Genomic DNA, 14,905 nt, shown 5'->3' with positions numbered 1-14,905 from the left:
ATCTTTGGGGGAACAGAAAAATTTTAATCTCCTTAAAAACCTGTTCCCACATTTATCAGGTGTAACAGTATCTGTTACAGGAGGTTCTGTATAATAGGAAAGATATGGTTGCATGGCTGCATTGTATTCTCAGCTGGAAAAAAAAAAAAGCATACTTGTTTACTTCAGACATTAGGCTAACCCAAGAATATCGTAATACAAGTTATACAAGTATCATTTTTTCCTGAGAAATCAGATGATTCCTAGAGATCAGTGTGTTACTTACTTGTACAATTAGAATTTAGATAAATATTTAAGTCCTTTTCAAGATTCTGTTCCCTTTTTTAATAGCCTTCATTATTAGGAGTCATCCTCATAGGGAATTTAAATCTTTCATCTCTGTTACCCCTTTTTCTTCTCCTGAGTGAATTTAGGGAAAAACTGATCATTATCCTAAGTAATGGGCGGCTTGCTTTCTTCTATATTCCAAGGTGCATTATTACACAGGACCTTGTTCTCATAAGATCAATTTTCTGTTCTTTAAATCATTTTGGTTACATGGGTTATAGAACCTAGATCCTTTGCTTAATCTAGCCATGACAACATGGGAAAGTGAGCCACAACGTTGAGAGTAATTTTTCCCAGTGGGACCACAATAGTATACCATTCTTATCAGATTTGGTGAAGGTTTGGTAGAGCATTCAAAAAGCTTTAAGGCAAATTGAATTTGTTTATTAGGAAGATTCCTCCCCGCCATCATAACATCAACAACAAAAAAATTGTTTTTCAGTTTTTAAAGGCTTCCAAATAATAAATGTTTTCCATGTAACTTTCAGGCATAGTTTATTAAAATAGCCTTTACCTTTCAAAAAAGATTAGGTGATCTGATAGTTTAAAATATCAAAGGGAATTTAGGCATTGTTAGTAAATCAGTAAATAGTTCTGAAGTTACAAGGGGATTCCTTTGCTCCTTCAAAAAAATGAAAAATGTCTATGGTGAAATTAACCCTTATATTAAATAAAGAAAAAGAAAAACTAGTTAAAAATCCAGAATGTATAAGGGAAATTGTAATGTGAATACTGGTCATGAGACCTTGAACATATTATTTAATTTCTATAACTTTCTTTATATGCAAAATGACCATCTTAGTACCTAAGATACAATATGTGTATAGCATGTGGTGCCTGGCACAAAGTAACACTGTATTTATATTTACTTGTATTGCTTATCCATCGGCGTCCACACTGTTACTTTAAAAAGACAGTGATGCTGACTGAGGTGTCCACACCCAGGCCCAGTGCCCATGAGAGTTAGGCCACGGGATTTCCACTCAAGGACACCTTGACACTCTCTGAAACTCATTCTTTCTGACCATGACAGCATTTGTTTCTTAACATATTGTTGTGTCTGTCTGTCCATGTGTATGTATATCTCTGCATCACCTTCTGTTTTTCATAAACTATTTTGTAGAACTTTAGAAACAGAAAAAAAAAAGTATAGAGATCATCCAATTCAATCTCCACAGGTACAGATGTGAAAAACAGGTCTACATACAATGACCTTGTTTATTCATTACAGAAATACGAGTGTAAAAACATACTTGGGATTATAAGCATAGTCCAGATTAATTCAGAGGAATTGGTAAAATAACAGAAAACTCAAAGAAGGAAATTAAATTGCCTGTAAACCTACTACAGAGAGATAACAATCAATGTTTTCATATCTCTGCATCCAATCTTTTGTTTATAGTGTATACACACACAAACACACACACAGGGTAAGAAAATTGGCATTATCCTATACATATTTTTGCCACCTGTTTTTCTTATAATATATACAACACGTTTTTCTTACACTGCTAAATACCTGTGTAAATGTGGTCGTTAATAGCTGCAACAAATTCCTTTGTTTCATAATTTGTGTAATCTGTTTTCAGCACTGGTTTGTCATGTAGGTTGCTTTTCATATTAATTGTCAGTAAAACAGCAGTGCTAAACATCCTTGCTTTTGAATTTTTACTCATATCTAATCCATAAAAAATGAATATGTAACCATGGAATGTTAATGAATTTTTATGTATTTTGACAGATTGCTTTCTGTAAGGGTTGTACCAATCTACTCCCCCACCAGCATCATATCAGATATCCCATTTCCCCAAATGCTCTCAGACACTACTATCATTTTTTAAACTTCGCAAATTTGATAAGCAGAACGTGATATTTCATTGTTACTCTAATATTCTTTTGATTACCAGAAAGTTCTAACATTGTCATATATTCATAGGTCATGTATAATTGCCATAATTTCTTGTTAAGTAGCTCTGCTAAGTAATTCTTTCTCAGCCTCAGCTCATGACCCTCCATATTTTTTTCTGCAGTGTGCAGAGGCCTTCCTGGGTAAACCTACAGTGCTCTCTAGTACTGTTCTACTTGTTTGTTTCTCTCTCCTCCGGTTTAACGTTTTGAATTTTGATCTTAATCTCCACAGTGCTGACCTTCCCCATCATCCCTCACCTTTTTCTCCACCCTCTGAGCTTAATGAGCATAACATTTCCAGCAAGAAACCCAGAAAATCCATTCATGCCTCCATGGTCCGTTTATTTGGAAACTTAAGTCTATGTCATTTCAGTAATGTGAAAGTTACTTTAACACACACACGCAGAATTCTTGTACTAGAAACTAATCTGGCAAGCAGCTGACCTAACTTGAAACGGTTCTACTACAAGTTATGATAATGGCAATTTCTGAATCCCTTAGAATACTCCACTTTTTTCTTCTCACCAGCATGCATTATCTGGTTCTTTCTTAACACCAGTCCCTTTCTCATCAGCATCTTCTGTTTTAAATTTATTGACATTGTGTATGCTACAGTGTGCCTTTGCTTTTTGGTGATTATTATTCACAGCTCAATAAGAAACATTAGCATTTTCAAAAATAAAACTGACAACTAATTTGGAGAGAAAACATATTTTAAAAATACTTAGAGATTTAGGGAACTCTTTGAGGAACATTGTATATAGTTTGCCATACACGGTCTCTTTATGAGCTTACAGACCAGTCAGCAATTTCTCAAAGAACTTGATCAAAATTATGTTCACAGACTGAAAAGAAAAAAATAACTTTAAGAAACAGAGATGCACTTTTATTACGCAAAATGTCTTAAGCGTTAATTCTCAAAAACATAGTAGTATAGACTAGTACTGTCCAATAGAACTTTCTGTGCTGATGAAATGTTTTAAATCTGAATTGTCCAATACGGACTTACTAGCTACATGTGACTACTATGCACTTAAAATGTGGTAGTGAAACTGGGGTATTGAATTTTTAATTGGATTCAATTAATTTTAAGAGTTATGTATGACTAATGGTCACCATACTGAACAGGGTGACAGTGGACCCTATACACATGTTTAAATAGAACATTAAATTTCAAGTATAATATTTACATTAACCTACTTTTTACTTCTTCTTTGCCTTCTGAAAGGCCTTAGAATTTTAGATATTATTCAGTGATACATTTTCAAATTTAAGCATTTCACTTTAATTGATTTTGCCCATAAAAAAATTGTAATTTTGGATTCAGTGGTAGGACACATCCATTAGAATTACTTAGCAACTAAAATAAAAGAACATGTTGACAAACTATGGAAGAAACAAATAGTCTTGGAAAAACATGACTTTTTTTTTCTTAACAATTTATACACCCCAATTAAAGCTCTTTCAGAAGAACTGAGCCTCACCTGTTATTTTCAAAGTTATCAGGGTCTTTTCATTCATTTAAGGACGGATCGCTCTACAAATCCTTCAAGAAATTGTGTCATCTTACCTTGTGTTCCTCAAAATGGAAAACACTTCAAACTTATTCATTTTACAGAAGATAAAATTGCTTCTCTTTACCACACAGCTTCATTAGGTGCTTCTGTTGTCAAGTACACACTAGCTCACTCGAGGCTGAACAAAAGGAAGAAGAAATAGAAATCATGACATTTTCCCCATAAAGTATCCTCTCACAAAACTCTTCCAAGATAGATAGCATTATGCAAAGTGATATTTTATTGCTTTAATACATACATTTCTAACATACCCTATTTGCTTGACCTTGATTTTTCAAAAGAAGCAAAAATTTAAGAATTTTCTGGATGTTATAAATCACTGATTAATTTTGACATATTTGAGAATTTTTTTTAGAATTTCTATGAACACAAAAGAATAATGAGAGGAAAATATGAGAGGTTCAGATTAGCACCTCATGGTCACTAAATTTTATGTTGCCTTTTCCAATGCTGAATTATATTATTTTTTAATAGAACTACAGGGAGAATTTTTTTTTTTTTTTTTTTTTTTTTGCCACACTACACGGCACGCAGGATCTTAGTTACCTGACCAGGGATCGAACCTGTGCCCCCTGCAGTGGAAGCTCAGAGTCTTAACAACTGGACCTCCAGGGAAGTCCCAAGAATTTTTAAATGTTTCAGGCAAAAGCATCTTCTATTTGTAGATGCTTTATTTCACAACTGCAACTAGCTAATTCTGGTAATGCATTGCATTTTCGTGTGGGAAGCTTATAACTTCTATAATAGTGCACTTTTTCTCTCAAGAGTCTCTTTTTTCCTGAGTCTTTATTCTGGGAATGAACTTGTAGTTGTGCAATACATGCTATTTACATTAAAGAGTACTCAGTAAATGGTGCTGTGTGCTGGGCTCAGTGGAAACTAGTAAAGAAAATAAGAAATAATCATTTGGGACCAGTCATTAAGCATTGACAACACATAAATAAGGAAATGTTAGCTAATCATTTACTTGACAATCCAGACAAAATATTAAAATATTTATATAAAGAATCAGACAATTGAGGAAATTACTCATACATTCTCTGTGTGAATGTTAATTTTCAAGACAGACAAATAAACTAGATCATGGCTAATCATGCCACAGGGTACTCATTAAACTGTTTTCATTTGAACTAGAGTGGATATTGATTGGAGAGGATTCCTGGTGTTTCCATACAATCACTCTGTCCCTCCTGCTGATTGCTTAAAATGTCTAAAAACATGCAATTCAATAGTTACACTTTGAATCATATCACCTTAAGATTTTGATTGCTGAATTTTATTCTCTATGTGTTAGCTGCTCAGAGATTTATTTCATTTCATTTGTTAAAAAATTTTAAAAGCCCCTAATGGTTATTATAGTTGATCTTGGTTTTGTAAAGATGTAATAAAACAGTTGAAGCTGTATCACCACAGCTAAGGTACTGAATGTTTGGTTCACCATTATTTTGGCTAACTTTCTAAAAAAGACACATGGGCTAAATACATTTCTGGAATCAAATGAAAGCTTCTAGTATTGGCAGGAGCTACCAGTAAATACATTCCTAATTACTTGTTTTTGACAGGTAGATGTATGATACACAACAGAAATGACCATTTGGAAGCTGTCATTAATTGGCAGGTCATCAAACAAAACACGTTCTCATTAATTTTGGTTTTATTAAATTCATCTCCTCCCAATAGTTGGAGTTATCTGAGCAGGTGATAGAACTAGCATGGCAAAAATGTCACTGCTTCCCTTTACCCCATTTGCATGATCAATAATTAAACTCCCAGAGGCTTCATGGTCATGTCCATAGTTTGAACTTTTCAAAGTGTAGTATGAAGTTAAAAGAAAACTGGTATTTTAAGCACCTACTAATATGATACTGTGCAAACTTTAGTATGAAGAAGACTCAGAAACCCCCATCACAGTGATCTCATGGCAAGTCTATATTGTTTATTTATTTCCAAAACCTAAATTGTTTAGCAAAATGCATAGGAAAGCTTACGTGTTCTCTTTAGACAAAGGCAGAAACTGAGTAATAGTTTCAAATGCCTTAAAAGTTAAAAAAAGAAAAGACATTATTCATGTACCTCAAGAAACCTTACTAAATATCATGAAATTTCTCTAATGTTGGATAAAGTTTGCACTTTGAAAATTATATATGCATCTTTCACTTATACAAAAAAGATGTGAATTGGATTAACATTTTTAATCAGTGTTTCCCAATCTGAGAAACCTGAAGATGTATTCAGTGAAGCATTCCTAGCATTCTAGAAGCATTCCTTGCCTCCAAAGAGTTCATTTTGGACCCCTTCCCGTCTTCCTCTTCTGCAGTAGAATTTCATTGTGAATAATCAGAAATGGGTGAAAGAATATGAGTGGAGAGAAACAGATATGTGTAGGTTGTGAGTAAATGTTTGACTTTCCTCCTGGATGTGTAGGTATCTACATTTCCTGAACACTGTTACTAAAAGAGAGCTTGCTGTCTTCTGGGCACCACACTCCTGTTTTATGTCCTAGAGGAGATCATTGTTGGTCTATTTACTTTAATCAAAATTTAACCTTCCCTAATATAAGACGGGAAACAAATTCCTAGAAGCCTGATTTCAGGGCCTAGATCTATAGAAATTAGATCAGTACATGCAGCATATAACCAGTGTGATCTATGGTTGCCATATTGATGTTAGACAAAAATTATATCTGACATTTATTGAACTTACAATGTGAAAGGGATTATTCTAAGCAACTTTCATTTACTATCTCATTTTAATTCTCAAAACAGATCTGTGATAGAGGTACTATTATCTCTATTTTATAGGCGAGGAAAGTGAAGTACAGAAAGACTAACAAAAGAGCCAAAGTTCATGCAGATACCAAGTAGCAAGCCTGGGACTTGAACCAGACTTTTCAAATACATGCATTATTAACCACTATGACATATGACTTCCCCAAGTTGGATACTATGATATTTTAAAAATAATTTATAGCTTCCCAAATAATTCCTGGTAGATATAATAGTATTCAGGAAATGCATTCCTGTCGTTATAAGCATTCCAAGAGCTAAGTAAAATACCAATAATATCAATTTTCCATTTCCATTTACCTAACTCAAGCAAGCTAATATAGTATAAGGCTCAGGTCTTTTTTCAAAAGTAGATTTTAAGTATATATCATCAACGTCTTTTTTTGTTATAAAATACATTTGCTTGTATTTATCTGATTTTTACTTATTAAATTTTTTGTCAAAGTCTCTATCTAACCTATTCCTCAGGAACACCACTGGATTTGCTGATGAATTATTATAAATTCCTGCATGCAATATAAGTGCTAATTATTAACCTTCCTTGGATATGACACTGTACATTTAATAGCAATACTGATTTTTTAATGATTTAATTTCTGTCTTCAAGTTTATTAAAGAAACTTATTCTAAACCTTTAAAGCAATCAGACTCTTATTCTAGCTAAACCAGCTTTACTTAGACTGAAAAATTTTTAGTTGCTACCCATTCCTAAAGGACTCACTTTAGTTTTAGCTTCAGAGAAGTGGGGTCATCTTACCTTCTTGATTTCATATGTCAAAATCTTTCAAAATTTATAAATCTATGAAGAAAATGTCTTAAGTATATTCTGAATGACAGTGGGTTTGAGCCCTGCTAATGAAGTGAGAAATTTGAGACTCTAATCAACATTTTCAGCTTCCTTGATGAAAATGCTGCTGGGTACAAGAATTTCAGATTTTGATAATCAACCTTTTTATAGGGTTTGATTATTTTAAATTTTTATTTTAAAACCCCATCAGGTGAAACGCTTATAATTCTACATTCATTATTAAAATGTAGTTGTTTTATAAGTGAAGAAATGTTGAAAGTGGATTTTTTTTCTACTCTCCATGCTGTTTCTTGTTTTTACAGATGTTCGAAGAAGAACAATTTATGAATACCACCGAGTAGAACTACAAATGTCAAAAATCACCAATATTTCAGCTGTGGAGATGACCCCATTGCCTAGTAAGTTAACATGTAAACATAGCTAGGTGGGAAAAATGATTTGCAATTTGTATGATCTGATCTTTTTATGCATGGGTCTTTTGATCCTGCGTGTATATGGGGATGCGCGGGTGATGTTAATTTTGGCAGAGCAGCCTTTTTTTTCTCTCTCTCCCTCCATGCTGCCAATTAGTCTTGATGCATCCATTCTCTCCTGTTTCCTAGCATGTCTCCAGTTTAATGGTTGTGGCCCCTGTGTATCCTCTCAGATTGGCTTCAACTGCAGTTGGTGCAGTAAACTTCAAAGGTAAAAGACAGTAATGCAAAATATTTTTAAACTTTATGAAGATTTGTTCTACTCTTCCATTGAATTTTGAATGTGTCAGGTGTGTTGACTGGATATACATGAACAAATGTACATGTGTTAAACAAAACACCAAAATGCAAAAAATGCTCAGACATGGGAATTGTAGTATTTTCCTTTGATTGCCCAAAGTGACCATGAACCTTTGTAGTCCATAAGATAATTATCTGACATATATTTATAATTGCTGTGGGGCTTAAGATAGATGATGATTGTGATTGATGAATCTGTAAATTGCAGCTGTTGGTCCGTATTCTTCAGAAATCATGGTATGACATATCTTCACAATAACAAGGATGGTTAATGCATAGTCACATTAACACTCTTAGCAAATTCCTATAAATATCTCAAAGGTTACTAACCTAGATTAGAGGTGTAGCCTGAGGCTGAGGAATACAGGGACACTAACAGGACTCTACATAAATAGAACGTGCGGTTTGGGCCTGGGTTGTAAATAACTGACTTTGAAACTTACGCTGCATCACTTGGTTGTGTCCAAGAGGTCTACTGATTTTCATGAATGGCAAAGAGAGTTTTTCGGAGACTGAACGCTCATTTGTTGGAAATGCAGAGTGAAGACGTCTAAATGTGTTTTATTTACTCAACCATTTTGTGTAGCAGTTATGTCCCGAGTGCTGGGAAAGCAGCAGTGATTAATATAGATGTGGTCCCTGCCCACCATGGAGCTTCCAGCCTGTCCGGAATAAGTCCCCTCTCACCTGCAGAGTCTATGAAAAATCTGCTTCTTCCTCCAGGAGAACTGAGTCTTCAAGTTTGTGCACGTTCCAGCAGAGCTTTCTGTTGTATGAGAAGCCGGTGTCTTATCATCTTGCTGCAGCCTTTGCTGTAAAGATAGGGACATGTTCAGGACTACTTTAAAAGTTATTGAAGTATAAAGAATAGAATGCCAATTCCTTGATAACAAGCTATGGGAAGCATGTGTGACTTGCTAACTTTGGGACAGCCACTACAGTATTTCAGATAGAGCAATATTATTTACTATAACCGCTGTTTTATTTTCAATTTAACATGTTCCAATAATTTCCTTTGTGCAACGAATTTCAAATAATGAAAAAGCAAGCAGGCGATCACCATTCTTAAAAGTAGATTTTTAACTTGGCTATATCTCCAGAGTGGGAAGAACTGCTATAAAATTAAGGATTTGTAGTCATTTATATTCAAATACTGCTGGTATGCCACAAATTATAAGCATATCAGAAGTTAGTCAAAATCTGTTTAGATAATGACCAAGATGAATCTAAAGAGATGGCATTTTAATAGGTATATTTTAGTAACACTGATCTGAGACATGAAAAAAGCCCAAAAGAATTAAGTAAAAGGTCCTGGTTTGGGGTACGTATCTAATTGAAGTTCCAGTTCAGTGGTCAACTCCTCTGAGAACGTTCCCTAAACCATGAGTCTGTGTGAGGCACCCAGCCCCTGTGGTTCTCGGCATCCTGCGCCAACCTCCATAATTTGCATTTAGCTCAAGGCTTACGGACATTTGTCACTTGTCTGTCTCCTCTGCTAGGCTCCGGGTTTATTAAAGGTGAATTGTCCTTACATCTCCACAGCCTAAGAATGTACCTAATACTGCAGAAAAATGAACGAGTGAATGAATGATGGCTAGGTTCCAAAGGAAGAAATCATGATTTGACTTGTCTGGGAATGAAGGATCTCCCAGGATGAGGGACTTTCAGAGTTGAAACCAGGAAAGTTGAGGGAAAACCAGGACGAGTTAGCTACCCCAGCTAGAGTACTATTCAGACAATCTCGACTGAAACAATGTCATTATAAATGAAGGTTTGGGACACTAGTCTAGAACCCTACCTTCTACTAACCATTTCATTATTTTCAAAAAAATTTTTTGGTGGAAATATATGTTTAAAGCTCCAGACAAGCAATTCTGACAATTGAAACACATCCACAAGTTGTGCAAAATGCTTTATACTGTCAATGCTCCCATTTTATTGAGAGTTTTCTCTGCAAGACATTGTTCCAGGAATTTTCAAAAATATTTAATTCACATAACATTTTTATAGAGGAGGAAACTGAGGCTTCAGTTATTTGTGCAGGGTTTCAGAGCTCTTAAGTGATAAGTTTGGAATTGAAACTCTTATCTGTGTGCTTTCCTGGCCTGCCTTTTCGATGCCTCACACCCACCAGGCTGCAGGTGCACTAAGCAACTTAATCTTAACTGCTTCCTGAAAAACAGCAGACATACTACTGAAAAAATAAATATTTCTATAATTGTGGGTGCAAGAAAATTGCATGGTTTTGAAATTGGCGTAAAAAGCATGTAGAAGAGAATCAAGCAAAGCATAAGACTTTTGTATATTACTGAAAGCATAGGTTGTTTTTAAGATTAATGGAAAAAAGAAAGGTGGTGATGCATATGAATGAGGACAGAATTTATCAAAGAACACTATGAAGAAAAACTTCGAATTTTCTGCCTGTTACCATTTGGTGTTTTGTTGCATACCAAACACTGGTTTAAAATCTTGGATTTATTTTTAATTCTTCAGCAACCCAGTTATATACATATCAAAACCTGATTAATTAATTGCTTTAACTATGGCTCGTTGCACTTTTGTTCAACTTAATTTCCCCACTGCATTTTATTAATTTCTCCTTAGGCCTATGAGCCATCAAAACTTTGCTTTTGCTGCCCAGAAGCATTTCCCCAGACTTTAGAGCTTTTATCGACAAATTCAATAAAACAAGAGACGTCTTATCCTAAGCAGTGTAAAAATTGCCTCTCAGATTGTTTTCTTCCATCCTTCTTACCTTCTCCTTTGTGCTTTCTTATCCCTGAATGATAATCAGTTGGTGGTGATTATTGAATTCTCAAGCTGGGCTTCCTCTAGAAAGATAAGATAATTTTAATTGGTTTGTTTATTTCCTTTAATTCTCAGTTTTCAGCAAGCCAAAACTGAGGCACAATATTTGTAATGGCTTATCCAAGGTCTAAAGGAATTTGAGTTATAGGAACATGTAATGAGATCCATGATCAAGAGTGTTTTCTTGGGACAGGTGGTCATTACTTCTAGGTAAGAGTGCTTTTGTTTCTTCACTGAAAGCTGAGAGGACCTGAATCAACCACACCTTTTATCTTCAGTCATTCAACAAAATTTTTTTAGTATCTCTGTGTTCAAGTTACTATCCTGGATTGTGAATTCAGTGGTGAAGGAAAGAGAGAAAATCACTTCCCTCATAGAGCTTACATGTTTAGTATGGGGAGATAGAGTTTAAGCAAATAGATATGCAGGAAATAAAGTTAGCAGTGGTGAGTGCTACGGCAAAAGAAAGAAATCGAACATTATAAGGGAAAATATAGCAAAATCGATAGGAATAACAGGAGTTTACTTGTTGGTTTCATGCTAGACAACCTTGTCTTTTTGAAGAGACCTTGGTTTCATCAGCCATCACCCTCCAAAAGTTTATTTTTTAATTGAAAATATGTTTTGGCTCTTAAAACATTCATTCACTCATTCATTTACTTAAAAATTTATTGAATACCTTCCACATTTATCTGAACAGCAAGCACTAGCCTAAGCACAGAAGTAGTTAGAACAATAACCAGGCATTAATCAAAGCCAGAGTTCTCAGGGAGCTGAGTTTAGCATGTTAAGCTGGAAAATAAATGAATTGATAATTAAACAAAAAAGACAGTTGATGATGAATGATCTGTTGAGCTTGGAGAGCCAGTAGTTGCTCTGATCTGAGTGGCCAGAAAAGGCTTCTTGGGAAAAGGGACGGTTAAACTTAGATCTGAACAACCGGGAACCAGCTACACCAAAGTGAAAGCAAAGAGCATTTCAATGCGAGACAGATTACTTAGTGGATTCGAAGTGAAGGAAAAGGGAACTATATGAATCCAGGATACTTCTTAAATTTTTGTTTGGGCAATTTGGTGGATGCTGGCACTTGTCTTTTGAGATAGGTAAGATGACATACGAAATAGAGACTAGGGTGGGAAAAATAAAGAGTTTCACTGGGGACTAGTTCAGTTTGAGATGCCTATCAGACTTCCAAGTGGAAATGCTGTATAGGTGGGGATATATGAGCCACATATTCCAGGAAAAGGTTATGGCCAGAAGTTCAGATTGGAGAGTCATTATCATATAGATAGTGTTTAAATTCAGTGGACTGAATGAGATCAGCTGTGGAGAAAGTGTAAATTGAAAATAGAAGAGATCCCAGGAAGCAGCCTATGGCATGGCATAATGAGGTATGATGCTAGTTTTCCATTACATACAATTATTTTAAAGTATTTGTATACATGTATGTTTCTGTAGACAGAGAATACCTCGGAAAAGATACATAAGAGACTGATAACAATATTTGTCTCTAGGGAAACGATTGTGAACAGGGACAGGCAGGAGAATGAGTATTACTATTCATTACGTACTCTTTCCTATGATTTGAATTTTGCCACATGGAGTTGAAGACAAAGGAGGAATCAACAAAGGGGACATAAAAGAACATAAGTTATTTCAAGGGTAGAAACACAGTCTTAGTCTTACTCATTTTAGTAAGCACCCAACACAGCACCTGACCTAATACAGGGCTCCAACACAGACAGCTTGGACTGAACCATCCAATAATTGAGGCCAGAAATTTCCACTTTCCTGAGAATTCTAATGGCTCACTTTGGCTGTTACTCTCCATTGACTTTGTCAGTGTCAACCAAACGGCTATAGAAAGAATTAAGCTGATGCCTGATGTTGACATTAAATGATGTCAACATTTGTCATTAAGCATGTTGAACACTGGGGAGTCAGTCTCTTGGTGCCTCATTTTAAAAGAGTTTTCCACCATATATTTACCTAGTTCCAATCAAAGTCATAAGACTGGTACTGGTAAAAATTTGGGAATAAATGTAGTGTATGATTCCACCCATCAAAAGAATAAATAGAATAGGCAGACCTCTACTAATGGTAAAGACATGGATCTACAGAAGAGTACTATAACATATTTACTTTAAAAATATGAGATGAGGGAGAGGTGTTTCTGAACAACTGCTCTTATTTTTTTTAACCTGTTATTTCTATTGCATCTCCCTGAGCATCCTCTGGCACTGCCTGTTATTTGCCACTGAATGAATTGGATTTCTTTGCAGTAGCAAGAAGAGAAATAGAAAGAAAGTATCACATGCAATATATTTCAAAATTTTTGAAAATACATTAAGTCAGAAATATTGGCTAATAATTCATTAACAATATGAAATGTATTATCAACCTAAATTAATTAAGGATATAAAGGCACAGCTAATTTTTTTAACATCTTTATTGGAGTATAATTGCTTTACAATGATGTGTTAGTTTCTGCTTTATAACAAAGTGAATCAGTTATACATATACATATGTTCCCATATCTCTTCCCTCTTGCGCCTCCCTCCCTCCCACCCTCCCTATCCCACCCCTCTAGGTGGTCACAAAGCACCGAGCTGATCTCCCTGTGCCATGCGGCTGCTTCCCACTAGCTATCTATTTTATGTTTGGTAGTGTATATATGTCCATGCCACTCTCTCACTTTGTCACAGCTTACCCTTCCCCCACCCCATATCCTCAAGGCGCAGCTAATTTTTAAAAGAGAATGTGCTTATATTATTATATTCTCACTTAGCCTACAGAAATTAAACTACCTAAGTTTGGGAGAAAAAAGAGAGTTGGAGAGAACAAATTTAAGTAGTGCAGTTGATCCAACCTTTCCCCAATCAGTAATCTTATGCTTCTGAAAAACAGCACCCAAGTGACTGGAATATATCTTTCTCCTTTGGTCTTGATCCTCTATACCCCTTAACATGGGAACATTTGCAGCATTGAGCGTGACTCTAGTGTTTAAAGAAACAGTGGGTATTTTTCATATCACGTGGTCTGGAAAGCAAGCCAACAACTTCATCAACAAAAACCCCACACCCCACAGTCCATTCTGACATTGGAGGAAGAACTGGTTTTATTAAGGGACAGAGTATCAGGCTCCTGAGAGGGCTGTACTAAGGGAATTCCAAGCATATTTTGACTGAGTATGATTTTTACCTACTTACCCACCTCAATATCTAGCCCTGAAGTAAGGTGCAACTCCACTGAAATCCTGAGAAGGCCATCCAAAGCCATATAAAGTTGGTCTGATTTAACAGTAAGACTTAATTTAGTCCAAGATTTTAAGATTGAAAGAGAGGATCCAGAACCTACAACTGTTGAGTGACAAGCCATATATGGTTTAATAAATTCACATTTGAAGCTACTTGTAAATTATACATTTATATGATTCTTTCACATAAGGAAACTTGTTAGCTTTGGTGATAAGGTGTGGAGTCCAGACCTAATAATCAAATAGAAGCCATTTGAGAAATCTAGGAGCCCTGATCCAAAAATAATTATAACCTTAGGCTTATTTCAGTGGATTGGGGTAAAATAAAGTTCTGCTTGGAAATGCACCTAATTTCAGATGGACATTTAGAACTCACCAAGCTCTAAGAATTTTAAATAAACTTTTATTGATCTATGTTCCAACGTGCTGACTTTCAAGTTGAAATCACCTCCATCTGCTTATCAGATTTACAGATTATTAATATTTTGATTGCTGAAAATGTTACTGTTTTCAGTATATAAATTGAATGTCAGGTTTAAATACAAAATATGAACAAAATCTACTTTTGTCTTTGGTAGAAAATATGTCCTTGCTGAACTATCAGATCCAACAAAATTATTTAATTGAAGAAAAATTAATTGGAATGCTTTGTTACCACTCCG

The 14,905-nt window shown here is 35.1% G+C and overlaps 1 protein-coding gene across 8 annotated transcripts in view; it reads left to right on the top strand.

Annotated features, from left to right (window-relative positions):
- Nucleotides 1-14,905, top strand: part of PLXDC2 (plexin domain containing 2) — a 416,746-nt gene that overhangs the window by 298,023 nt on the left and 103,818 nt on the right. For all 8 annotated transcript variants that reach the window (XR_016391880.1, XM_089906450.1, XM_022580461.3 and 5 more), the window contains exons 8-9: nucleotides 7,709-7,804; nucleotides 8,009-8,090. Coding sequence is in view for 7 of the 8 variants with exons in the window: in XM_089906450.1 (XP_089762576.1) it covers nucleotides 7,709-7,804; nucleotides 8,009-8,090 (178 nt within the window). In the remaining variant the exon portion in view is untranslated. The remainder of the gene's footprint in view (nucleotides 1-7,708; nucleotides 7,805-8,008; nucleotides 8,091-14,905) is intronic.

Source organism: Delphinapterus leucas, chromosome 2 (assembly GCF_059928025.1).
Source record: "Delphinapterus leucas isolate spDelLeu-1000000601 "Yukka" chromosome 2, BTC_Dleu_Yukka2, whole genome shotgun sequence".
Classification (NCBI taxonomy): domain Eukaryota; kingdom Metazoa; phylum Chordata; class Mammalia; order Artiodactyla; family Monodontidae; genus Delphinapterus; species Delphinapterus leucas.
The sequence above is the reverse complement of the archived record's forward strand: the minus strand, read 5'-3'. Positions and strand labels throughout refer to the sequence as shown.